Source organism: Ambystoma mexicanum, chromosome 7q (assembly GCF_040938575.1).
Source record: "Ambystoma mexicanum isolate Mex_15411 chromosome 7q, UKY_AmexF1_1, whole genome shotgun sequence".
Taxonomy (NCBI): Eukaryota; Metazoa; Chordata; class Amphibia; order Caudata; family Ambystomatidae; genus Ambystoma; species Ambystoma mexicanum.
In genome coordinates, this window is record NC_090941.1 from 1,167,079,996 (window position 1) to 1,167,106,380 (window position 26,385).

The 26,385-nt window shown below is 43.7% G+C and overlaps 1 protein-coding gene across 1 annotated transcript in view; it reads right to left on the reverse strand.

Moving 5' to 3' along the window:
• The window catches only part of LOC138528243 (zinc finger protein 729-like), a 256,066-nt gene that overhangs the window by 205,203 nt on the left and 24,478 nt on the right, over nucleotides 1-26,385 (reverse strand). Inside the window, exon 2 of the mRNA XM_069639697.1 lies at nucleotides 5,148-5,245. Coding sequence (XP_069495798.1) covers nucleotides 5,148-5,211 — 64 coding nt within the window. The 5' untranslated portion in view covers nucleotides 5,212-5,245. The remainder of the gene's footprint in view (nucleotides 1-5,147; nucleotides 5,246-26,385) is intronic.

Below are 26,385 nucleotides of genomic sequence, written 5' to 3' on the forward strand. Positions count from 1 at the left end.
CGGTTTGGTAAGGGTGAGAGTAGAGTCCAGGTAAAAACCTGGGTATGGATAGACCTACCACGAAAGCCAACCTTGACAAAGTTAAACTTCTGCTCTATGAAACAGATTGGATTATAACAACTGAGAAACTTCATAGTTATTCGTCACTTGGCCATTTGCACTGGGACCATAAACAGTGTGGGTCTGCCTCATTCTTATTGACCCAATTTCCAAATAGTTATTACTGCAATTTACTGCTTAGATTACGTTGGAATACCCTGCCAACGAGAGAGGGTCTCTATAGAAGGAAGGCGCTAGATGTGGTGAACCCATGGTGCTGCTATTGCGAGAAGATAGGAGAAATAGAAACAATGGAGCATGTGTTATTGAATTGCCCAGCTCTCCAGATAAGGAGATTGACCTACCTGGAGAAGTTTGTAAAGCGGGGGACTAGGGGCGGATGTTCATTATATCTGGTCCAGATGTACTACTATTCAGAATGTCTCTGAAGGTCTGGGGGTAGCAACCTTTCTTAAATCCTTAAATCTTTTTATGGTCCTGGATCAGAAACAATGGACAGGTCTTCCTGCTTTGCTTTAAAAAACCTAATAAGATCATAAAAAAAGAATTACGGCTGGGACTAGTAAAACAGACAGAGACTGAGGCGCTATTGGATATAATGTCTATACCTCTTCATAGGGAGTTGCTTTGTGATTGAGTATGTTTGTTAGTAGTTGAGTAGTATCCTTAAAGATTAGGAATCACAAATAGCAAGTCTACTACTGGTTATGGGGAAGGTACTATACCATGAAAAGATCTCATATACACAATGAACATCTGTTGGTGGCTGCATGGCTTATTAAACTCGATGCACTGTAGGATTTTGCTGCCATGATTTTAGTATGACTATAGGCCTTTTAGATTGGTACCTTTTACTGTTTGGATTAGGATTAACAATTTGATGTAATGTGTGATAATGTGACTTTTAATCTTGGTGTTGAAATGTATTATGTGAATTGTATTATAATAATTGTATTACATGAATTTGCCCACATTGATTCTTTTTTGTGTTTATGTTTATTGAATTTATATAGCGCTTTAAACCAAAGCGCTTTACAATATAACAACAGGTACAAAAGTGAGAGAAGCATATTTACAAACATGAACAGGTCAACAGGATAGCTTTTCTACCGAGAAATCAGCAGGGGCCGGGCATTGTCCCTCTGCAGTGAGAGCCAAAGGTACTGGTGATCTCCAAAGACATTAGTTACAGCGGTATATGAGGTTGAACAAGAAACTCACCTGCCCAAAAGGAAGCCAGGAACACCAAAAGAGACAGAAGATATACTATGGGGTGGGGGTGTCATATAGGAGGCTTAAAAGCAGCAAAAAGGAACATCTTTACTAACACTGTGTTAGCCAAGCATCATAGGCGAAAAAACAAAGTATGTATGAGTGAATATGCCAAACGCCGAGCCGCAGGAAACACAGCAGTGGACATGCACACGGCACAGACCCTTGCACATGTGAAATATGAACTATCTGTCTCATACTAAATGGAAACAGGATTGTGACCCCGTCAGACTTGCAACGGCGGGTCATAGACGCGGCTAAAGGAAGACACGAGAGAATCGTATTTTGACAAAGAGGCTATTGCATCAAAAGGTCTGGTTTCCAAGAATGGATAAGATGTTAGAAAACATCCTGAAGTCATGCAACATTTGCCAATCCATCACATGCCCGGAAGCACTACACATGACCTGCTGCCAGATCATGTTTGAGAAGAAGTAGCTGTTGATCTCTTTGGACCGCTACAAGCAGGCTTATACATACATGTTGTCGTCATTGAATACTCACAATACCCTGAGATCCAGATCTTGCAGTCAACAGCAGCGGCATCAGTCATTCATGTGCTAGACAGGATTTTTTCTACCTATGGCAGGCCGAAGATTAAGTCTCATAATGGGCCACCTTTCACAGTACATGAGTTCAAGGATTGTTCAAGGTACATGGGTTTTCAACATAGAAGGACAACACCACAATGGCCCAAAGAGAAAGGGGCTGTTGAACGCTTCATGTCAAATCTCAAGAGAGCTGTCCGGATTTCCAACATTACACGGAAGCCTCTGGAACAGATGATATACCAACTTCTACGAGATTACCAGGACACGCCTCATAACACAACAGGGCAATGCCGAGCAGAACTTATGTTCAGTAGACAAGTGAGCACAAGGCTACTCCATCACACACAGAAAAGAGACACTTGTGGACATGGACATATTTACAACAAAGCTGACTAGACCTTGGCCTAGGGCGTCAGATTGCTTGAGGAGCAGCATTTTATTGTAGTTTATTTTCAATTTACTGGTTCCCATTTTTAAATATAAAGAACATTTCTTATCTCTGAGTCTGGCTGATAAGCAACACTGTGAATAGTTCTGAGCTATTAGCAGTCTTTCCACTGTGACGGCTGAAACTTTGATGGGAAAATGTACATATATGCTTGATATTTACAAAAGCTTTATTGTTTGGGTGACTTTAAACAAAAAAAACATGTTAAGGAAATAAGTTCTAGACCCAACATGCTTTAGGTATTTAGTGATTCAGTCATACTACTCTCACCGACATCTATGACAGCTCTTTGGTCATTCCTATCTTCCCAAAATGCTCTTTAATATGCAAAACAGTCAAAATCTCATTGGATTTATTGGTGCCACTTCACACGATAGTTCTTTGTAATCGATACAAGCATACAAAGTGTTAAGCAATTACTTTTATATTCAAATACACAACATGCATTTTTTAAATGTTTCAGAAATTAGGGTTTTCCCTTCAGAAAAGTAAAGGTTAAAAATGATGCAGAATTTTACAATATTGAAGTCATGCTTATGCTTAAGTCAAGTACCACCTGTGGCATTAAAATAATGTTCAGAAGCAAGCACTAATTTCCCTCCCCAGCCCCACATTTCAGAGGTCTGTGGTCCCCCAAAAGGTGCAAGCATAAAATAGAACATAGAGAAGTTTAAAAGGTGAAGAGTAAATCTGAGTGAGTGCGTGCATCAAGAGACCTGTGAAGGATAACCACAAGCATAGAAGGGGAGAACAAAAACTGTGTGCCAAAGTTCCAAACTGTTTTACAGCTGTAAAGATGTCCCGTAAAGATATCCATTCAACCATCTTTACAGAAGCTGCTCAGGGCTAAGCAGGCAAATGGCGTCCCTGCTGGGTTTATCATTTGCCTTTGATGCTTGTTTGTTTGTTTGTTTGTTTATTTATTTGTAGAGCGCGGCATACCCTAGGGGAACAGGGCGCAACAGAACAAGTATATGCGAAGCTTAGTTACACAAAGAGATATACAGTTTGCATACAGGTAATAATTAGTTACATAAGGAGATATTCGGTTTACAAGCAGGTAATAATTACAATGAAATTACAATGAAATATATCTATAGGGTACTTAATTGCAAGGATGGTGTGCAATAGGAGAGTGTACAGACAGTCTCCGGTGAGGTATTGTGTTCAGAGTTTGCTTAGAAAGTGCGCATATGTGACGCGAGTGAGAGGAGGATAGGTGAGAGATAGTTAAGGAGGCTGGAATAGAGTGAAGACGTCGAGTCACTACAAGTAGTGAGTACTTTAGGCAGAATTTAGCCAGACATCCAGCTGCACGCTCAGTGCTACCAGGATAACCAACTGCAAAGTATGTCACGCAATCATACTGTGTTGTTTATAAGTAATCTTAATATTAATTGTGTTTTAAATACAAGGTAGGACTTTTACTGTGAAACAGTACTTCAAACAACAGCAGAACATCTATATCTATACCCACACATCTCAAAATGTTCCTGTTTATTGTACAGTCCAACCAATTCTACAGAGTTAACAAACATTTTAAATTACCTTAAACACAAGCTGGCAAGACCCATAGCCTAAACCACACCCCGTAAGGTAATATTGTGCTGCAACACCCGATCCATTGCTCAATTTTGCTCTTGGAGTGATGGGTATTTTGAACAATTGCACAAACTGCAATGATGTAAACAGTGTGTACCACTTCATTTGTTATAAAAGGTGCCTGCATTGTGCAGCTACGAGGAATGCTGTTGCTTCCCACACATGACTGTTCAGGGTCACCCTCATCCATTAATCAACCGTGAGAATGAACAGCCAAAGATCCCAAGAACCTTCTCCCACTGTCTATATTCTGAGGTGTTTATGCCCAGGCAGAGTTTACAAACTTCACTTGTGATTTCGCCATATTTTAATGGCGTTCCAGTTCAAGGGATTGGAGGTAGATGGGCTGCAGCAGGTAACTTGCCTTATTTCCATGTTCCCCCGGCTAACGCCAGAGCTGCAATCATGAGAAGGGGTTGGGTTCTTTTTATTCAACCTTTTTATAAGATGTGTCTGCACCACTTGCATATATTTCATATGTAAACTTTACCATTTGACAAGACCAGATGTAGAATGTAGTTATGTTCCATTAATATTACAGCGTAGGTGCTTCCTATAGAGCGGCAGCAGGCACGTTGTGCGAGAAACCAGATATTAGCATTGAAACCATAATTCCTCCTTCCCACCTTCTCTCACTTGTGTCCATTTGGCAGAAAGCTTATGTTCTTATCGCTTCCTTTAAAAGATGGTTTTCGGACCTAACCAAAAGTAGACAATTGGCCTCAAGAAGTCCCTCTAGTGCTCTCAGCTGTAGAACACCTTCTCCAAATCTTGGGCAGCAGAGATCTGAAAGCACTCTTTCAACTATCATAGCATAGAAGATGGAAGGCTTGAATTAATAGAGAGGGAGCAATAACGTTCTAATCCCTGCAACCTTCAAAATATCCTTATAATGTTATGGAGCCAAAATGGGGGACAAAACGGAGGTGAAGGGGTGTAGTCTGGATAATGCGGACAGAGTTTATTGAAGGAGCGGAGTCTGCTGAAGGTGCAGAGTCTGGCAGAGGTGAAGCTGGGGGAGGGGGGGCATGCACTTATTTGAGCCTAGAGCAGCAGAAAGCCTAAATACACCGCTAGGTGTGGAACAGGAGACAAGAATGAATGACACAGAGGCAAAGGCGCGCATGATGTCATATGGTACTGTGGTGTTTAGCAGTATACTTTCACCATAGAGTTCTCCACACCTTAAAGGTTTGGATATTCTACTTTCTCACCTACAGCAGTCGCAGTCTCCTCCATACTTTCATTCCTTCTCAGTCCTGCCGATTGCTGATCCATGCTTCATCCATCTTGCATGGAGTAATCACAATTCCTGCGCAGAGAACGGAAGAGACACACTTTTTAGGTTGCGAAAATAAGAGTGTTATCCATAGAAACCTAAATATTAATAATCATCATGATCATCATCATGATCATCATCATCATCATCATGATCATCATCATCATGATCATCATCATCATGATCATCATCATGATCATCATCATGATCATCATGATCATCATCATCATCATCATGATCATCATCATCATCATCATCATCATCATCATCATCATCATCATCATCATCATCATCATGATCATCATCATCATCATCATCATCATCATAATGTCAACAGTAGCTGTGAGTGCAAAGTCAGGTACGGAAGCAACACACCTTCGGAAAGAGTCATTATAATATCATTACAATGTCACCGCACGGGATCTCTAGTTTACATTCTGGAGAGCCTTTGGAGGCCTTAGCGGTACAGGCTATCACTAATATGAAGCCTGAGTTATACTCCGTTATCCTGATGTCTCTTGATTTTAGGGAACATCTGGATAGGGCACTTAGTATCTGGGAAGTCAATTCACCAAAATGCCAGGAGCAGCGCAAGTGACACCAGTGATGGGGTCATCGATGTGGTGAAAGGGTTAAGGGAAGTGAGAAGCACTGGCCACTATGTGGAGCAGTTCCCAGAGGTGCTACACGGGGCCTCCTCTCATTCTCTCTACACACACATGCAGCGTAAGATGAAGAGCCCCCGAGCCTGATGACAGACCCTATAGCGTGGAGATCAGGAAGCAGAAAGAGACAGAGGAGAAGAGATCAGAGGAAAGAGATCAGGAAGCAGAAAGAGACAGAGGAGAAGAGATCAGAGGAAAGGGATCAGGAAGCAGAAAGAGACAGAGGAGAAGAGATCAGAGGAAGGGGAGAGGAGGAAAGAGTAAGGGAGGAGGAATCATGGGAAACAAGAAGTCCAAGAGGAAGGGGAAATGGTAAGAAGAGAACGAGAAGCAAGACAAGGAAAGAAACAGAGAGGGCTGGAGAAAGAAAGAGGCAGGAGATGCCCCAGACAATATCAGTTAAAGGCTAAAGGGGAGTTTTACAGCTACACCTGTACAAATCAGGAAGTCATTACTAAGTGTGTTGCCAGATCTGATGCAAACCCAGAGGCCAACAAGTAGAACCTTCAGAGAAAAACTAATATTAAACCGGGGAGCTGCAAAATCTGTGTCAGGGGGAAAACAATAGTACCTTGGGTCCATTCTCCTAATAGTCTGAGGCCTAACCTCCATCTGATTCCTAGGGGAACTGGGGTGATGCTTCCTGGTCAGAGAACATCTTGGAGGACTAATGAGACTCGATATCCATGTTGGTAGCCAAAACAGCACACCAACAGCCAATCAAGAACTGCCCTGGAGATTTGGACCCATCATGGGCTCTGTGGGACGGCGGGACCCACCCAGGGTACGACGCCCCAGGACAGATTTGGAAACTCAGACATTTAGGAGCCCAGACCCCCCCTGTCCCCAATTATTGTATTGCTGGAGCAGCGCAATGTATTGTTCCCAAGTATTTGCCCCTAGTAGGGAAAACTGTAGGCTTCACTGACCACCTTAACCTGTTCTTCATCCCAAAAAAGCAAAAGAAGGTCCTGTAAACACCTGGCTCAAGTTGTCCGATAGTGCCCCTGACCGTGACACATCACACACATGATGCTATCACAGTAAGTGAAATACCATGACCGTGACCCAGTGACAGCACAGAAAGCGAGGTCAAGTTAACTTTGGCCATGAGAACATCAAAGAAAGTGACTGCCACAGGTGAGACAAACACCAAAACAAGTGAAAGGTCAATAGCAAATAGTGATAAAGACAAAAGAGTGTTTTCATTGAGAGACAACCATTAACTAGGCTTTTAGGTCAATATGCCTGGGGCGATGTTATTATATGCAAATGGCGCCGCAAGCCCAGGGAACCTGCCTTCACACGTCCACAGAGGATTGCATGGCAGGTTACTTACATCTTATGCCAGTAAAAGCCTCATATGCATGAGATGGTCCATGTGGAATGACTGCTCCCCCCCATCGCCTATATGAACCCAACTACAGGGGAGTCAATCACTAGATGAACAACCAAACCCCCTGCCAGACTCCTTAGTGTAATGGGTCAGTGGGTGGATTGATGGGTAGTTTATGTTTGTGAGGTGTGCTTGGATTAGTGGATGCAGGTGTGTGCATTGGATGGATGGGTCAGTGGGTGGATGGATGGGTAGTTTATGTTTGTGTGGTGTGGTTGGATTAGTGGATGCAGGTGTGTGCATTGGATGGATGGGTCAGTGGGTGGATGGATGGGTAGTTTATGTTTGTGAGGTGTGCTTGGATTAGTGGATGCAGGTGTGTGCATTGGATGGATGGGTCAGTGGGTGAATGGATGGGTAGTTTATGTTTGTGAGGTGTGCTTGGATTAGTGGATGCAGGTGTGTGCATTGGATGGATGGGTCAGTGGGTGGATGGATGGGTAGTTTATGTTTGTGTGGTGTGCTTGGATTAGTGGATGCAGGTGTGTGCATTGGATGGATGGGTCAGTGGGTGGATGGATGGGTAGTTTATGTTTGTGAGGTGTGCTTGGATTAGAGGATGAATGGGTCAGTGGGTATATTTGTGGTTGAGCTTGTGGTTCTTGTTTGGTTAAAAAAACGAATGTGTGAGTTTGTGTGTGTGCGGTTTGGATTATGCATGGGTGATTTGGGTTTGTGTGGTTCTGTAGAAGGGTTAAATGTATGATTACATACACACATTGCTGCAGGTATGTGTGTGTGGGAGGTCAGGTGTCCGCATGACACATAGGTCGCTCCTCCTCAGAGTCAGTGAGGAATCTGCCAACTTGCTGTTTATTGTTTATTTCAGATCAAAGATCCATAAAACATAATTAAACCACGCCACGCATCAAATTAGAACTGATTGCAATTAATACAATTAAATACTTAATAAATTATGAAAATTCACATAAAGTGTGTTAATAAATTCAATGCAAACATGTTGGCTAATTCTTAGAACCAGTAACAAATCAACTAGAAAATACAGATATAAAACAGCGAATAAATACAAATTCCACACAAAATCCAAAGTTAAACATTCAGTGCCCATGCACAAGTTACCCTTATTCTGCAGGTTTTAACAACAGACATGTTCCCTTAGGCCAGGCCTTCCCCAAAGAAGCTTGCTAGGGCAACCGCCACCTTCACCCCAAACACTGCAGTAAAAAAATGAAGGCCGGTTTATAATGCTGTAAAACGACCCCCTCCTAACACTTCCACTAACTGAGTTCTCCTGATATCTGCATAATAGGGACAGAACATGACATAATGGACCAGTGTCTCCTTTTCCCTGCAGAGGCAAAAAGTGGAGTCTCTGGAGGTTGAGTTGTGATTCTATCTGGCCGCCACAGCTCACTTTTTAAAAATGTTTTTGTTTATTTGGTTTTGTATAGCGCCGAGCGGCCCTAGGGCATCGTAGCGCTTGTTACAGAATGCTTGTTGATTATAGAGATTAGTTACATAGAGGATATGCAGTGTGCTTGGTCTGCTTACAAAGTGGTGCAGACGTGAAAGGCATGTTACAGGTTATTTACAAAGGTTACAGTTAATCATGGTCTGAGTCCAGCTTAAGCACAGATGCAAATGCAGTGTAGTTAGTTAAACGTGCCTCTGGAGGATAGCTCAGGGGCAAAGCACTCGTCTTGGAAGCAAAATGACACATGTTCGATCCCCGGATCCGCGCTTAGAAACCTCTGGGTATTGAGTGCATTATAAATAACCCATTACACATTACAGTGGTAAATACATTAAACCCGGCCCTAGAAAGAGAAAACCTGTGACCTTTGACAGATACCCCGCAGACCCTTCAATCTCAGAGAGAGGGAGATATCGTCTTTTCTGATATTCTTGCATCATTTTATCCCTCGGACTCTGGAAACATACTGCGGATTCCTGCTTTTTGATATATCCTTAGGGACCTGGTTTAAGCTATATTGTCAAGGCACACCTTCTTGTGAACTTGAAATCTAACAGAGGCAAGCCAGTCCACCGTGTACCAACTTGTATGTGTAATAATCGTCTTTGTCAGATTTGCCTGCCCGTTTGTACAAAGGGCGTGCTAAAAAAGAACAGGCCGGGAACACGAAACATCAACCAGATAAATTGAGGCTTAACATGGGTCATATGGACCGAGGTGGAGTGTGGAAGAGAGAGTCGCCGTGTCAGAAAATAATTGTATGCTCTCTGTAAAGAGTCTAATTAGTCCTACCACAGATGGTGCACCCATAAGATCCCGCAGGCAAGCATTTAACCCTGTATATAACCAGCATTTGGTCAGGTGAGTGGTGCTGAATGGTTTTTGCAAACCTGGAAATTCCCCGATAACTGCTTGATTTTGGTAGAAGACTTATCAATATGATTGCCCCACGTCAACCTGAAATTTTATCTGAGGCCAAGGTAGTCAAGATGGTGGCATATTGCAGGTTTAGGCCCATCCATGGTCACTGGGCAAATCTTTTTTTGTAGTCGACAAACACATTTCGAAACATTCACTTTAGTTCACAAGTAGCCCCTGACTCTACGGTTCACAAGTAGGTCCCTGACTCTAAAGTTTACCTGTAGGCCCCTGACTCTATGGTTCACCAGTAGGTCCCTGACTCTAAACTTCACCTGTAGGCCCCTGACTCTACAGTTCACCCGTAGACCCCTGACTCTACGGTTCACGAGTAGACCCCTGACTCTAAAGTTCACCTGTAGGCCCCTGACACTACGGTTCACCTGTAGGCCCCTGACTCTACGGTTCACCTGTAGGCCCCTGACTCTAAAGTTCACCTGTAGGCCCCTGACACTACTGTTCACCTGTAGGCCCCTGACTCTACGGTTCACCAGTAGGCCCCTGACTCTACGCTTCACAAGTAGCCCCCTGACTCCACGGTTCACCAGTAGGCGCCTGACTGACATAGAGCATTTGTATTCATTGGCTGACGGTGAAGTTACCTCTGTGTTCTCTCCCAAGATCACTGCATCATCAGCGTAGCTCAACACCAAGATCCCCTTGCTCCCAAACTTTGGCATGTCTGCGTTAACAGCCTACAGACTATCAGCGAGTAAAGTGATGTACGAGTTAAAAAGAAGTGGGGCATAGTCAGTACTGGATAGGATCTCATTTCTAATGGCAGTAAGCACCTTGTTAGTGTAATGGGACAGATGAATACACAGGTAATACCCACTCCCCGTACTCATATGAATATACAAGTACCGATTCCAATCCACGCCCATAGCCAGTATCGTCCAGGTGAGAAACAGTATCAACTGACACAGTCCTACCACCCCAAGAGCCTAGGGGTGGACGATGCGATGAACTAAAATCACAAGGTTACTGTTACGAATAAGATGGATGAGTTGACTAGTAGAGTGACAGGTAGTTGTTACTATATATATATATAGAGAGAGTAACTAGATGGCTATACATATACACATGAAGAACACATACAATAAGTAATATATGCATTCAGACATGAAGAAAACTAATATAGCATCCACAAGACACGAAGAACATTAACATGACCAATGAATAAAAGGAATGCAACATGAACAACACACAAATATAGCTCGCTACCATGGAAACAAGAGTGTAACTATGCAGCCATCTTCCCAAAGATGGAAGCCGTAGCATGTCTCAGAACGAGCACAGGCTTCAAGGCCCCAGAAAACTGAAAAGGATGAATCTACAGCACAGAGTCCAAGTGGTAGATCGCAGCAAGAGCGAAGGTCAGGAACTAGGATGGAGTCGTGCAAGCGCGAAATGCAGACACCAGATAAAAGTTCCCAGGATGAGGCAGGGTAGATCCCCATCGGATCCATTTTAATAAGAGCAAGGATAACCTCTGAAATCCAGGTGCATGAGATCAGCAAGCCAAAGATGTTTATAGAAAGTTACCGACCAACAGCATGAGTGGCCACAAAGAACACAACACGCACGTTAGAATTAGCAAAAACCTAAATAAATAGAAGGACATTCACCCTTAAACACGGTCTCCCAACACATGACCCAGCTATGGAAAGCACTGCCTGTCGCTTATGTGGCAAAAGCAGATAGGACACGTGCAGAGCTTCCTCATGATGCACACAGACACCGGACGCACACAAGGCCAGGGACGAAGAATAAAGGAGGCCTCATCCCCTTGGGATGATTAAGGGGTATTCTTTCATTGGAAATATGGCAGACCGTACAAGTCTCTTCCTCTACGTGTATTTCATACGCATCTTGACATCCTGTCAAAGTATCGAAGGTTGGTAAGCTACATGCCAACCAATAAAAGGGTCCCTTATCCCACCGCCCATGATGGATAGTGCCAACCAATCAAAAAGCCCTATAGTGATGTATTAGAAATAGTATCCATAGATAGGATGGGCTCCGGTGGAGCCAATAGATAGGTATTCACCAATTAAGTGACCAACCTTTAAATGCTCTATTTGTAGCTCGACTTACTAACCAACCCCAATCCCCTGTAGGTTTAGTAAATTACTAATGTAATGTGATGTCATTTCTGATGTAATTGTGTAACAAAACCAGCTTGTAATCGTCTTGATTACGAGAGCTACAAGAGTACATGCTTTTATGTTGTCCCGGCTCAGATTTGTTGGCTGAATAAAGCTGGGTTTTGACATGCACCTGAGTCCTCCATCATTGAGCATTTTTCCTGACTGATTGTGTGATCCTTGGCAGCTGCTTAACATTATAAAGGCTGGCTTCTCTAGTGCTTGTCCAGCATAAAACATTACATTTCTGTGTTATCTACGAGGTGGAAAGCAAGCCCTTATTAGCCCTGGTCGTGTCCCATCGCCATCCCATTATTATGGGGTTATGGTTGGTCTCCTGCCTCCCAAAGACCCCAAAGACCCCATGCCTTCCAAAGACCCCCAACTGATACATCATTTCCAAAAAGCGCTTTCCCCACCCCACCTCCATCTTCAGGTGTAGCTGGGACATCCACATACGTCCACGTGCTGCGGGTGCAGCTGGGACCAACCACATGCCGTGCTTCGTGGCCCGAACTCTGCATCGGATGAAGTCTCGACCTCAGAAATGGTGAGAACCATTCTTCAGTGAAGCCACCCACCACCACGCTTCTTCACCTGTGCCTCGCTGATTTTGAGCGCTTTTCATCTAATCCTCGTTATTGTAGAATTCCCCTGATTTTAAAATGGCCGGTGAGAAGTTAGCACTCGGATCAGACCAAGACTGTTTATGTGTTGCCTAGCAACGCATCCTTTCATTACCCAATCACCACCGCTGACAGATGGAAGCCGGCCCTTTTCGAAAAAAAAGGCCCATGAATTAGGCCCTGTCCGTGCTAGGGGTGTGTTGCCGTGCCCCCCTTCCTCGAACAAGCTTGCTGTGTCCGAAATCTTACTTTTACTCTAAAGGTAAGCCGTATAGCTCTAGACGCCTCGCCCACATCCCTCTGCTCTGTCGGAGTATACTGCATACCTTTGTAATCTTACATAATTAACGCTGCCAGTTACGCCACGGAACATGAATCATATACCAGACTCTTGTTGTAGAATCCTGTGAGTACGATAAGTATATGATCACGGTGTACCCCACCAGGCACCGCCTATCAGTCTTTCAGGCCACTAAGGGCCTCATCACGAGTTGGGCGGTAACGTTGGCGCTAATAGTACTGGCGCTATCTGCCTTACCGCCAAACCCACCGGAGCTATTAGAGCCGGATCACGGGTTTGGCGGATTTGGAATTCCCCACTGAGCCCATTCGGGAATGCCCCATTTCCCACCGGCGGTATGAGCGCGAATTTTCGGCGGATTTCCCCCCAGCTCAGAGCTGGGGAGAAATCTGCTGAAGCCCTGATTTGGCAGACCCTTAAATCCGGCGGTAACAGCGCTACATCCGGATTTAAGGGTTACAGCCAAACTCGTGATGAGGCCCTAAGCTTGGAGCTACGTTTACCACCTTAATTTACACATTTCACCTATCGAGCGATGTAAATAACTGCATAGCCTCCCGTACTGCATGATCCAATTTTCCCATATGTATAAAGACAATTAATGTGTAGGATAAACAGCTGTTAGTACCTGTGCATGAGACCAGCTAAGTGTTAAATCACGTCTCTAGCACGTGCTGCGAACGTGTCATGCTAAATCGTAGCAACTCTTCTGCATGCCTTTAATAACTGTTTCACACTCATGTAATATACTGTATGCCTTTAGTAGCCATTTACGCTCATGTACCATACTGCCATGTAAATTCACCTAATTGTAACGTCTCTAACCTGTAGCAGTGGCTACCTGTGCATGTTTTAAATAACTAAAAGTCTATCTTGATAACATGCCAGCTCCTTGTATTCATACACATCGTTCTTGACATATTAATAACATATACTAATTACTAGGGTGTCTGTGAAATAACCTCCGTGCCATACCACACCTGCCTTCTGTGCATACTGATTAGCTTTCTATTTTAGACTGCACTCCTCCTGATAGTAGTCACCCCTGTACTCTCCGACTGCCTCATTTCCAGCGCCAACTAGCCTCTTTGCCCCTACCATATATGCAGTCACTTCCCTCATTGTGAGACTTCTGTTTGTGCTCCTGGTTATCCGTTTGTCTGCTATAGCTATATATACCCCGTATTTAGAGTGCCAGTTCACAACCATGACCTCGCCTACCCCTGTGGATAAAGCCCACGGAATTCCTGCCACCACTTAAGCACAGGCCTCAGCCTACTACTGTTAAACCTACCAAATTCCTACCACAGTTACATTTTGGAATTAATCATCCTAAAACAAGTATCGCCTCGCCAGTTGGTTCACACTGTACCTTAACACCTACCCAATGGATTCAACGTTTTGCTACCAGACCAGTACCAAACCGATCATGCTCTACTGTGGTAAGAACCGACAGGCTTGGTTCAAGATTTAATAAAACCCAATCTCTACACACCAGCCTCCCTTTCAAACCTAGCCTCACCCCCTCTCTCAATAGCCCCACTTCTAAGATCAACTATAACAAAAATAACTGAGTAAGCCAGAGAAACACCCTTCCTAACCCTTCCGGCTCTGCAACTCCATCAATCAAAGGTGCACTGATCAACACGAGATCCATGGTAGCACATGCCATAGACATAGCCGACATGATCACGTCCAAACAATTAGACTTTTTAGCAATAACTGAGACGCGGCTTCACGCAGCAGCTGGTCCTTCTCTATTACTCGCCATACCTGATAACTACACCATCTTGAGAGGAGATAGAGAAGCTTCCAGAGGTCAATGGCATTGCCTTCCTTGCTAAGTCTAGTCTGGATCTTAGAGTATCCACACCACCTCACATCTCCTCCTGTGAATTGCTTACTGTGAAACTACCCATCACTAACTCATGTACCTTAACTGCTCACTTAATATACAGACCTCCTGGTCCCAATGGCTCCGAGGAAGACATCACAACTATACTATCAGTAACCTACCTCGCAAATACTAGTGCTAGGAGACTTCAAGTTTGGTCTTAACGACCCCAATGACCAACATGCCTTGGCACTGTCTAACACCCTCACCGCACTAGGCCTTACGCAAAGAATCCGCCAGCCCACACACGTGAAAGGCAGAACCCTTGACTGGGTGGCCGATCTTAACTGTGAGACAACTATCACGTCCATTGAACCTCAGACATGTACAGACCATTACTTGCTGACCTTCACTCTAAAAGACAGTCTAACGCCTATCGGGACTACCTCGATAGCTCCTCCCATCCTCACCAGGAATAAACGGAACATTACAGTAGACAAGGTAATGCCTCATCTTCATCCTATCCTAAATCTGCCTGCTTCTTCAAACCCAGCTATGCCACTAGAATTATACAATTCTACTATCACACAAGCTTTGGGCATTATCGCTCCCCTCAAAATGTGCAAAGGCACACCTAGAGCCCACCTGAATTCCTGGTTTACACCTGAACTAAAAGCCCTGCGGGCAGAAAAGGGGAAAGTGGAAGCCTGGTGGAAAAATCTTCCTACAGCGGATAACTAAGTCAACTCACTGAAAATCACAGCTAAATTCAAAGCTGAAATACTACAAACCAAACGTGATATTGACAACGACAGCATTAACAAAGCCAGCTCTAGCACTAGGGAACACTTTGTCATCCTAATAGAATTGGAAGCCCATATCCCCCCGGTGGACACATGCATCAAGGATAAAACTTGGTGCACCAATATCCAAAATGCGCTCTCCAACAAAATATCCCTCCTTCAAAATAAAATATCAGCAAAAAAGGCGATCCTTCCTAAAGTAGGCACCCTTCACAGTGCCCAAGATCACACCACTAAACCCTCCCAGCGATCCAAATTTGCTCAAGTTACCACCCAAGAGGTTGAACAAATTATAGCCTCGTTCAAACCTTCGAGATGCCAGGGAGATCCTTGTCTAGCCCCCATAATCAAAGAAGCTGCCAGAGACCTGGCTCCCGTCATTACCACACTAATCAATGCCTCATTCCTAACGTGCACTGTCACTGCTAACCTTAAGGATGCTTGGGTCTTACCTCTCTTAAAAAAAAAACTCCTTGGACCCTACTATCCCAACCAACTATAAACCTATTACAACAGTTACTTTTTTATTAAAGATAATAGACAAAGTAGCTTACCTCCAGATACAATCGTACCTGGAGACCATCAATTTCCTAGGGCTGCGGCAATCTGGATTCAGACCACAACATTGCACAGAAACGGCTTTGATCGACCTGAAGAACCAAATTGACGAACTTAAAGACAATGGGAAACTTGTCCTTCTAGACCTCTTAGCCGATTTTGATTTAGTGGATCATAACGTGCTTTGTAAGCACTTGTCCACTGCAGCCCCTTTCTCCCAGGAAGCAACATCATGGATTCAATCATGTCTTAATAATAGGTCTATGAGAGTGTTCTCACCTCTGGCTTCAGCGGACCCAACACCAATAACATGCAGAGTACCACAAGGTTCTTGCGAATCACCCACGATGTACAATGTCTTCACCAAGCCATTGTTTGATGACCTCTACCATCTGGGTGTCACCTACACAAATTATGCAGATGACACCTAGATCCTCTTACCACTAACAGGAGACTACGATACGGACCTGGCCCTCATGAACAAAATCTATCTTATCATTCAGGCTTGGATGGACTCACACGGCCTGTGCCTGAATGATGATAAGACTGAGCTCCTGCTTCTAGGAGCACCGGCCAATCTTAATAACCTCACCAACAAATACCTGCCATTCAACATTGACGGTATTGACATTAAAGTGGCTAAGGAGGTAAAAACCTTAGTTTTCTACTTATATTCTACACTAAACCTGTGCAAGCAAGTTAACGCCACTGCTTGAGCAACAACATACGCCTGTAAACTGATACAGGACTGTAAACCTTTCCTATCCACAGACCACTAATTCTCTCAAAACTTGATTACTGTAATGCCCTCTACCTTGGTGCTAGCAAAAACATCATCAACAAACTTTAAATATTACAAATATTACAAAATAATGCGCTTAGAATGGCTCTAAGTATTCCCAGAAGACAACATATCTCGGGAAGCCAGGCTGAAGAACAACTGGCTTTCAATTAAGGACAGAAATCAGTTCAAAACTGTCTCCCTCTCCCACAAATGTCTAACTAATTCAGCCCCCCAATACTTAATGGAGAAAATTGGCAAAATATCTTCAGCATGCCCTGCGAGGTCTGCAAACTCTTTCTGCCTAATAGTCCCCAGATTTAAACAGAAAAAAGCAGGGGGTAGCAGCTTTCCTGTTATGGCCGCCCAGCTAAGGAACTCCCTCCCCCCTACATTAAGAGCAGACCAGTCATTCCTTAGCTTCAGGAAAAGTACTAAAAGCTGGCTATTCACGAGGGACTCATGATGACCTGTAGGGCACAGACAGATGCCTTATCACATCAAAACAATGTTACTTGCTGTGTAAACTGTTCTGTTGTACCCACCTTTTGTAACATACTGCCCGTTCCTTTTTGTATTAATGTAATATAATGAATGCAACTATTCCTGTGAGCAACCTGAATATTGAAAATTACTTGTAATGCGCCCAGATACCTCTGTGTTTGGTGCGAGATATACATAAATAAACAAACAAACAAACAGAAAGAGAAATTCCTACCGGTGATTCATAAATAAATCTATTTTTTAATTTCTTTCTAAGAAATCATTTGTCACATATTAGCATCTTGTTCAAAGAACTTGAAAGTATTTGGTGAAATGTATTTTAAATTATTTTGAGCATGAGTCTCAATTTTCTTTGTGCATAGTCTCTGCAAAATATTATAATATGATTAAAAAAAGGGCTTGCATACCAATAGTATTACAAACATTCGAGTAACACATATACATTGTTTCAAAACATGGCACAGACAGAGTGACACTCTATGGTTGCTGGCTATATGGGTAACTTGGCCCCAGAGCCCTTTATCACAAGGTCGCAAGCTGCTCAAGTAGATCGAGAGGGGCAGATGGGAGATATACCCGGGGATATACCCTCTGAAGAACCTCAAAAAACTCTTACAAAGCCTCTTTAACCATAGCTAATGTAGCAAAGGTGGTTAAACTGCCCTCTCAGTGCAAACTGTGGCCTTTGAAATACATCAAATCGTTTAAGGGAGCAGGCCGGAGGCGGAGAATTGGCACGATATCCGATTGAACTGGAGACCCTTCGTGTTATATGAGTTTGTTAGAAAGGCAGGTTGGGCCAGGCACAGGCTCGTTGTAAGTCCCAATTCCTAGGACTTGTTAAGTACCGTCTCCACCACAAGTAGAGAAGGGCAGGCACCAATGCTGCTGTACCAACATGAGCAGAAGCTGGAGGAGGATATCCTGCTCGCAGTGTTCCGGCCTCCTCTCCGCTCCGCTCACTCTATCACCAAATAGGTTCAACTTGCTTTTTGTGTGGCCTGCCTGGTGCGGTGGAGAGGAAGGAAGAAAACTCACCAGCAATACGGAAACCAAGCAAACCCAAATATTCTCAATCTGTTGCCAAAAATTCCAGAGTGCGCCAAGAGGAAAGTTGGAAAGTTAGCCCGGGGTTCTCCAAGCCCTAGCTGAGTCCAGGGGCAGCCGGGGGACAGCAGGGAAACAGTCTACCCCGCCTCCCAGCCGGTACGCTCTGCCGACTTCCATCCAGAGAGATAGTGTGGCTGGGGCAAAGGTCAGGAACACAACATGATGCAATTGCTTGCAACATCATGTGATGTTATTTGCAGATCGGAAAGTTGTATGTCTTTCATTAACCTTTTGTTATCTCATTCTCTTTACACCTAAAACTGAACGAATGGGTTGCAGGATTGTGACAAAGAATGCATTTTTCTGGGTCATATAACAATTCTGTGAGTAAAATTCATGGCACATTGCTCCATGGAAAGCAGATCCTAAGTGTTAATAATAGATGATGGTGAGTGTTTAAAGTTAGTGACAATGGTATGAAATGTTATTCATACAGTGATTACATGACTAAAAACATGCATTTGCCACAGTTAAATACAGTAAAAAAAGAACATTTGTAGATATATTAAAACGTCCATTGTACGCATTTTGAGGTATGGAAGTTGTAAATGTACTGTAAGTCAGTGGATGCTGTCTTCCCCGGTGCTTTGCTGGTACTTTTGCTGGAGTAGCTGCAGGCATCTACTTGGACATACCTACTTTCGGAAAAAAATATTGAACTGGTGCCCGCGCGCTCATGCGCGCATGCTCACAGCAAGTGAACGTAAGTGAGCGGTTTTGTGGTTCGGTGGTGCGGTGTGTGGTCGTGGGGCTGGTAAGTCTTGTTGCAGGCTTCTTCTGCACCTGCCATTGATTTAAGACCGTCTAAAAACGCATGCAGATATCACAGACATGCCAACCCTCACGATTTAGGCGGGAGACTCCCGATTTTGAAATGAAAAGTATAGCAAAATATTGCTCTGCTTCACGGTCTCCCGCCTAAAATAATTCTAATCCCAATTGATGCCTATGGGGAAATTAATTTCTCCCAAATTCTCTAGTAAAATCTCCCTCCTAGGTGCCTCAGAATGTTGGCATGTATAATACTTTCACCATCAAAACAGTAGTAGTCTGGATGGTAACTTGGCCGGGAAGGGACTGGGACTGGGAGTGTGACGTTCTGCCTAAACGGCTGTGCCCTCTACGCGTAGTCCCCTGCGAGAAAGTGCTTAACTGTGGTGAGGAGGAGCATCCTCAGCCTGTGTCCGCATTTGTGTGCGTCAGGGGGGGTCTCAATTTTTCCCTCATGCTTCATAGCTAGCAGCTTAGAGAAAAACCTGCCAGAATTTTGGAACACCGGGAGCTTTGCAGGATATATACAAGTCCCGGAAGTGAGGGCGACTGCGGGTATTACACCTTTGAGCCTTCACTGTTATACCGTTTTGGGAAACTTGGAACTGCGCTGGACATATATAAATAGGGGAAGTGAGGGTGACTGCGGGTAAACACCTTTGAACCCTCATTGGTACATTGTTGCTTCATCATCATTACAAGCCCCACTGTTAGAGAACAGGAGCCCTGTGGATAGTTCACTAAACACTGACAAACCATCATTGTTTCAACCTCTGGGTAATAATTGGGTCAGGCTTATATTCAGGGGAGGCTCTATGTGAAAACTGTGTAGCGGAAAGAAGTTGCAACGTGGAGCTAAGGTGACTGGTTGTAAACAGTTACCCAATCTTGACTGAATTCCACAACAACAACAACCGAAAAAAATGCCTGATCTGTTAGACTTGTCCAAGAGTCCGGTGCAAACAGTATCGGGATATATGGTTCCAGTACTCGTCGTGCCAGCCCCCTCAGTGTTGGAGGATGGGGAGGCAGAGAATAGGGGAGAGAATAGGAGAGTTCAGGGTCCGGCAACCAAGTCAAGAACGTTGGATCTTCATTGTGAAAAAACGAACTCCCAAATCAAATGAAAGATTGCTCTAAAGAAATGACTGGAACAAAACCACTCTCGGACCATACTCCCGAGGAGTAGGATTCAGATTTTTAGTTCTACATCAACGCTGATAGGAACAGTGGAAAACCATGTAACATTGCAGAAGGCCCTTGTTCATTCCACGGCTGTGAACACTATAGAAACAAACATAACAATCGCAGGGGGCCAAATCAAAGCACAAGTGCACCTTGACTCCACCGTGTGCCTTCCGAACCCCCAAATATTGGGATCTAAATCACAGAAACAAATGAAAGACTTTTTCTTAAAGCTCAGATGTGATGATTAAAGGAGAGATCTGAGTCTAAATAAAGACCCAGATTACAGGCCACAGAAGAAGTAGATAATTGTGCTGGGGGGAAATTATATAAATGGGGCGGGGGAGGAGGTGAACTGATGGTGAATGGGAAGAAGACAACCACCGTTTTAGCGCCATTGAGTACCAATGGTTCGTCATCCAATATTGAATAGCAGTGAGACAGGTGCTAAGCTTAAGGTGGATATCATCAGCGAAGTGTGGAAAGCATAGAAAGAGTTGAGTGTCATCAGCATAAAAATGGTGAGACAGTCCAAAAGAAGAAATAACACCAGCAAGTGAGGAAGTATAGAGGGAAAAGAGGAAAGGACCAAGGACACAGCCTCGAGGAACACCATAGGCAAGCAGAAATGTTTTGGAGGAAACCCCAGCCCAAGAGACTGAGAAAGTCCTCTGGGGCAGGTCTCACTTAAACCAAGATAAAATAGAGCCAGAAAAACCAAAAGGAAGAGGCACCAGATAATAGGAGCGTGTGGTCAACTGTGTCGAAAGCTGCAGAAAGATCCAAAAGAATGAGAAGAGGAGAGTGTTTCGAGTGACTTACAGAGTGTAGGGAGTCCAGAACAGAAAGGAGAACAGTCTTTGTGGAATAGCCAGAATGGAACCCAGACTTAAAACAATGAGGACTGGAATTTACGAGAGAAAAAAGTGGAAACCTGAGAATAAACAATGTGTTCAAGAATTTTAGAGCGATATGGTAAGAGGAAAATAAGACGGAAGTTAGAAGCAGAAGATAGATCAGCAGAAGGATTCTTCAGAATCGGAATGAAAGTGGCGTGCTTAAATAAGGATGGGAAAATAGAAGAGGATAGACAGGAGTTAAACAGGATTGTGAGGTAAGGAACAAGTAAAGGGTAGACTTTAGGTATAGGTGCGGTGCGAATAGGTTCCGTTGGGGAAGAGGTAGGATGAGCTCCAGCAAGAAGGAAAGAAGTGTTCCTATTAGTAATAGGGATGAACTCAGCAAAGAGCTCCCTAGTAGATACCAAAGAAGTAGAAGGAGCCAACAATGTTGATTGCATAATAGAGGATTCAATAGCAGATTGAAACGAAGAGACCTTAGAGGTGAATTAAAATGCAAGGTCGGAAGCAGTAAGAGTGGAATTGATTGAGTGATTGGGGGTAGGTGGAGAAAGGAGACGGGAAAGAGTTTAAAAGAGCCGCTTAGGATGAGAAGACTGTGAGTGTAAAAGATCAGAGAAATAAGTTTGTTTGGCAGAGTGGAGCCATTTATCGTACAGAGCATGGTAAGAGGCTATCACTCCTCCTGCTCCAACCTGGATCAGTTCCTTGAGTTTATTGCTGAAACCTTGTCAAGTGTTGTGGGTTTGGGAGAAGCCACAAGTATTTTAATGGTGGGAGGTCTAAAAACATATTGTCTAGATGCCCAATTGTCTCAAAATGGTACTGGCTGGGGAGGATGGCAAACAATGGCTCTGGTTCTTTGATGAGTGAACTGGGATGTACTGGGATGTGCGTCAGACCCAATGAGAAAAGCAATCACAATATGCTGACAGCCAAGATGCTGGAGGGAGGAATATGGGATATTAAGGTTCAACAGCTAGATCTTGTGTTAAAAAAAGGAGGAAACAGATTGGTCAAGTTTGTTCGAAATGGGAGAGGAATGAATAAGAACCTGAAAGAGTCCATTTGCACGAAATCAATAGAGCAATTAGGATTAGCATGCATACCAGAGCAGTTTAGAAGCTTTTTGTGGGATCTGGAGAAACCACAAATGGTCGGAATCAAGATTGCATCAAACCACAAATATAATTCCGACCGAGACACCTGAATTCGTAAAAAAGAATTGAGGAAAAACCTAAGAGATCTGAAGATGAGTAAGAGCGACAATGCCACATTTCTAAGGGAAAAGAAAAGCTTGTTAGCAGCTTACCAAAATTGGAATAGGGCTAATAGGTACCTAATATTCCAGCATCAGGGAGAGAGAATGCTGGAAAATCTGGTTACAAATAATACCGGTAATTCTTGGACTTTGGTAAATGCCGGGAAATCGTCTTAATTCATTTGTCAAGGTAACTGGGCCTGAAGCTCTCTTGTGTTCCCATTTCTCGTTTGCTTTTTACTCGAGTAGTAGTGGGTGAACCTATAGGTGCTGCTTTGTCCCAATGTATATCGCAGGAGATTGTGGGAAAATTAAAATCATCTGGTTCGAGGGCAGCTGGACCAAACGGGCTGTCCAATGCCATCTTAAAGGATGAGCTGGAAGCACGGACCACAACATCATTGAGATGAGGCAATGCCCGGCGAGTTGGAAATCTGCAGTAATAATACCTATTTATACGTAGGGTGATCAAGCAGATCCTAATAACTATCATCCGATCGCGCTTCTTGATGAGGACAAGGTTTTTGCTGGAGCAGTTTTGTTAGAACTGGAAAACTGGTCAGAGAGTAAGGGTATAGAGGGCAAAGCCCAGATGGGCTTCAGGGGAGGCATGTCAACAACATTAAACGTGTTAGTAGTAAATATGCATGGCAGCCCGATAATCCTCCCCTTTATGTGGCCTTGATAGACCTTAGTAAGGCCTTTGATACCGTGAACAGAAACTGTTTTTTGGCAAAGCTAAAAACCTGGGATATTCCGCCAGGATTACTGGCAATCTGGATACGCCGGCATTAGAATACCACCATCCATTGGGACATCTGACGAGACCTATAGGTACCGAGAGGGCAGTAAGGCAGGGATGCATACTTGCACCCTGCCTTTGCAACCTATATTTGGCTGATTTAAACAGTGCACGAAATAAACACAAATTTGATAGTCCAAGAGTCGGTATGGGTGAGATTAGCTGGATAGCCTATGCCGATGACGTGCTGCTCTTAGATTTTGCTCCCCGAGGCATCCAGCAACGGTTGGGGGGCAATGAGCAAGCATGCATCTGAGAATGATCTGGTGATAAATCCAGATATGACAAAGATACTGAGGTTTGGGACCCGGGAAAAAAGGAACTGTGGTTCTAGGTGATTTATGGAGTCTCAACCAATTGAATCGATGTCGGAAACCACCAATATTGACTTCAGAATGGTAGCTTACCCTAATAAGAGGATGGTGAGGGGTAGGATGAAAGCCAAGATAGACCAACTGGTTGCTCAGATGAAAAACATAAAATTCTATAAAGACAAAGTAATCCCCACATTGTTGTACGGTATGAATATAGAATCACAGGCATGGAATCTCAATTGGGAATGCCTGGAGGGAAGGCTATGGAAGAAGGTTTTAGGTCTGCCTTTGTCATTGCCAATTAGCGGTGCTCCGCTATGAATTAGGTTTATGCTCGGTCGGGGTGAGCATGGAGTGGAGACTTAATAAAATCCCACTGGTAAATTCCCTGTATGTGGAAATACATTTACAAGAAACAAGGCAATCAAACCCTTTTATGAAGAGTTTGACTAAAAATGTAACCAGTATCCTTGCAAATATACCACGGAGGGTGGAGGATTTACTGGGAAACCCGATTAAGACCAAGAGGATGTTAAATGAGAGGGACAGGATCAGAACGATTGACGCAATGCACCTGCTAAAGCTTCGTAATAGTATTTTGATCCTGGACAAATCTATGGGGGTCCTGCCTAACTATATGAAAAGGAAGAAGTGATTAAGGTTTCGGCTAAACCTACTGCCCACCGGTGAAATTCAGTTTAACAGAGGCAAGTTGGGGCAGTTAAGGGATCAGTACCCAACGTGTGAAACCAAAATCTGCCACTCTTTATACCATATTCTGATTGAATGCCAAGGGACCAGAGAACTAATAACATCATCATTTGGTTTATTTGTCTGTGACCAGAGGTGGCTATAGACAATGGACTTTTGGTATCGCCCATTCTCAGGGCATAAAACCTTTTTATCGATTGAACTTATAAAGGTGTTGAAACAGCTTGATTTGCATAATGAATCGCGCACAGACCAGCCGGAAGTACCTGGAAAGTACCACTTAGCCGTGTTCTACTGCTTGTGGACCTTTACTCTCGTTGTGTGACTTTCTATTTGTGAAAATAATCACCTTAATGAAGAGGCCCCGCCCACCACTGTCCACCTAATATATCTTCCGATCCCACGCACACCAAACAGCTGGAAGTTCCCGAAAGTACTGCTTGGCCACTTTACCGCGCAGCTAAAGGTCAGCGGCACAAAGGATTTCCCGTGAGGTGGCTCTTCTCTCGGCAATCACAGGTTGGTGCCTCCTTCCTTCACGTAGTATTCGTTCCTTTGGCGATAGCATGTTTGCGACGCCATACACTCTGAAATCCAACATGCCGTCAGATATGGCTCATTATCGTAATATTGATCGGCCTAGTCCTCACTCTCTGCCGTGTTTCTAAAAGGCAATCACCCTGTCCCCGGCACATTTAAGTGTGAACAAAACGCCTGTGGCTGACATTTGTGATTTCTGCCTCCCACGTACTACAAATCAAATTGCCTTATTGGCTTATGTTTCGTTGGTGTCCCTGAGGCCAAAATGTTCTATTCCTGAGCCACCTGTTGTTCCTCTTTCGCTCACTCAGGGGAAACCAATTGAAACCGACTCATTGATTAGCTCAGGCTTTGCTGGCACGCCCGACGATTGCCATCATGGAACCAGTCCGTCCACCAACAAACCCTGCCAAACTGTGCATAGTAACTTATTAACTAAATAATTTACGAACAAGTCTTCCACTCAGAAGTCTTTTAGCTCCATTATTTCCTCTCCTAGTCAAAGCCCCACATCATAGGATCACCCTTAGCCCCTCCATGTTTCTGATACTGATTGTGGTCATGATGAGGTTTTCATCTCTGGCATATCAATTCATGCCAGCCTTCGGGATTCGGGCATTATTCAAAATGTATCACAATCTCCTATTTTATTTAAACACGGCTCACATAGTTCCATTGCAGCTTCCATATCCTTTGTTGCTCCTACTCCCCGCAGACCAGCTTTCCCGCCAAAGCAGCACAATGACTTGAAAGCAAATGCCATGCTAGAAATCACTTTATCTGCCATGAACATGGCAATAGCCAGTTTGACTAAATTATTTGAAACACTTGATGTGAAAATCCCCAAGCAGAGTACACATGTTCAGCAGATTGCAAAATGGATTAATGAACATCCTCACATCAGATCCCATACCAATAAAATAATTGTTGAAGACATAAATCAGCCACTTGACTTCTTACCAACTAAACAGACACCCTTGTGGCAATCTGTTTGCCAGTTTTTCATCAAGTCATACGGCCTGTGGCTGGACTCTCCCCAAATCCATCTGACACACATGCCGATGACCTTCTCGAAGTTTCTGATCAAGAACCAACACCGATCAACATCGAAGAGGCGCCACAACCGTTTGACATCTTTGCTCCTGTTAACATCCAAAGAAATTCCTCAAAGGATGTTTCGAAAAAGCAACCTCTAGCAAATCTTCAAAAAAAGACCAAAAACATGAAATCTTCAAGTATGAGCTCTAAACATTTTGTACGGACCATAGCGACATTACAAAGACAACAAATAAGTGCCAGCTCAGCCGTTATAAAGAAATATAAGAATTTGCACAGAAATAAAGAAGAAACCAACCCTCAGAGCAACAATCGCTCCCTTACAAATCCACTGCTAGATGATATTATATTAGCTATAACAAGTCCTTCGGTGGCTAATGCAAAAAAAGCCTCTATGCCGTACATTCCTAATAAACTTGCAAAGAATGATGATCAAACATCAGTCCCTTGTGGACACAACCCAACTGCTCAACTGCAACAGGCCGAAATTAGGAAAGCTGTTGACCTTTATCTAGCTACTCAATTCAAGGATCGCCAGCCATTTCAATCACATGACATTCCGACTGGACCAATTACAACGTCTAATTATATACAA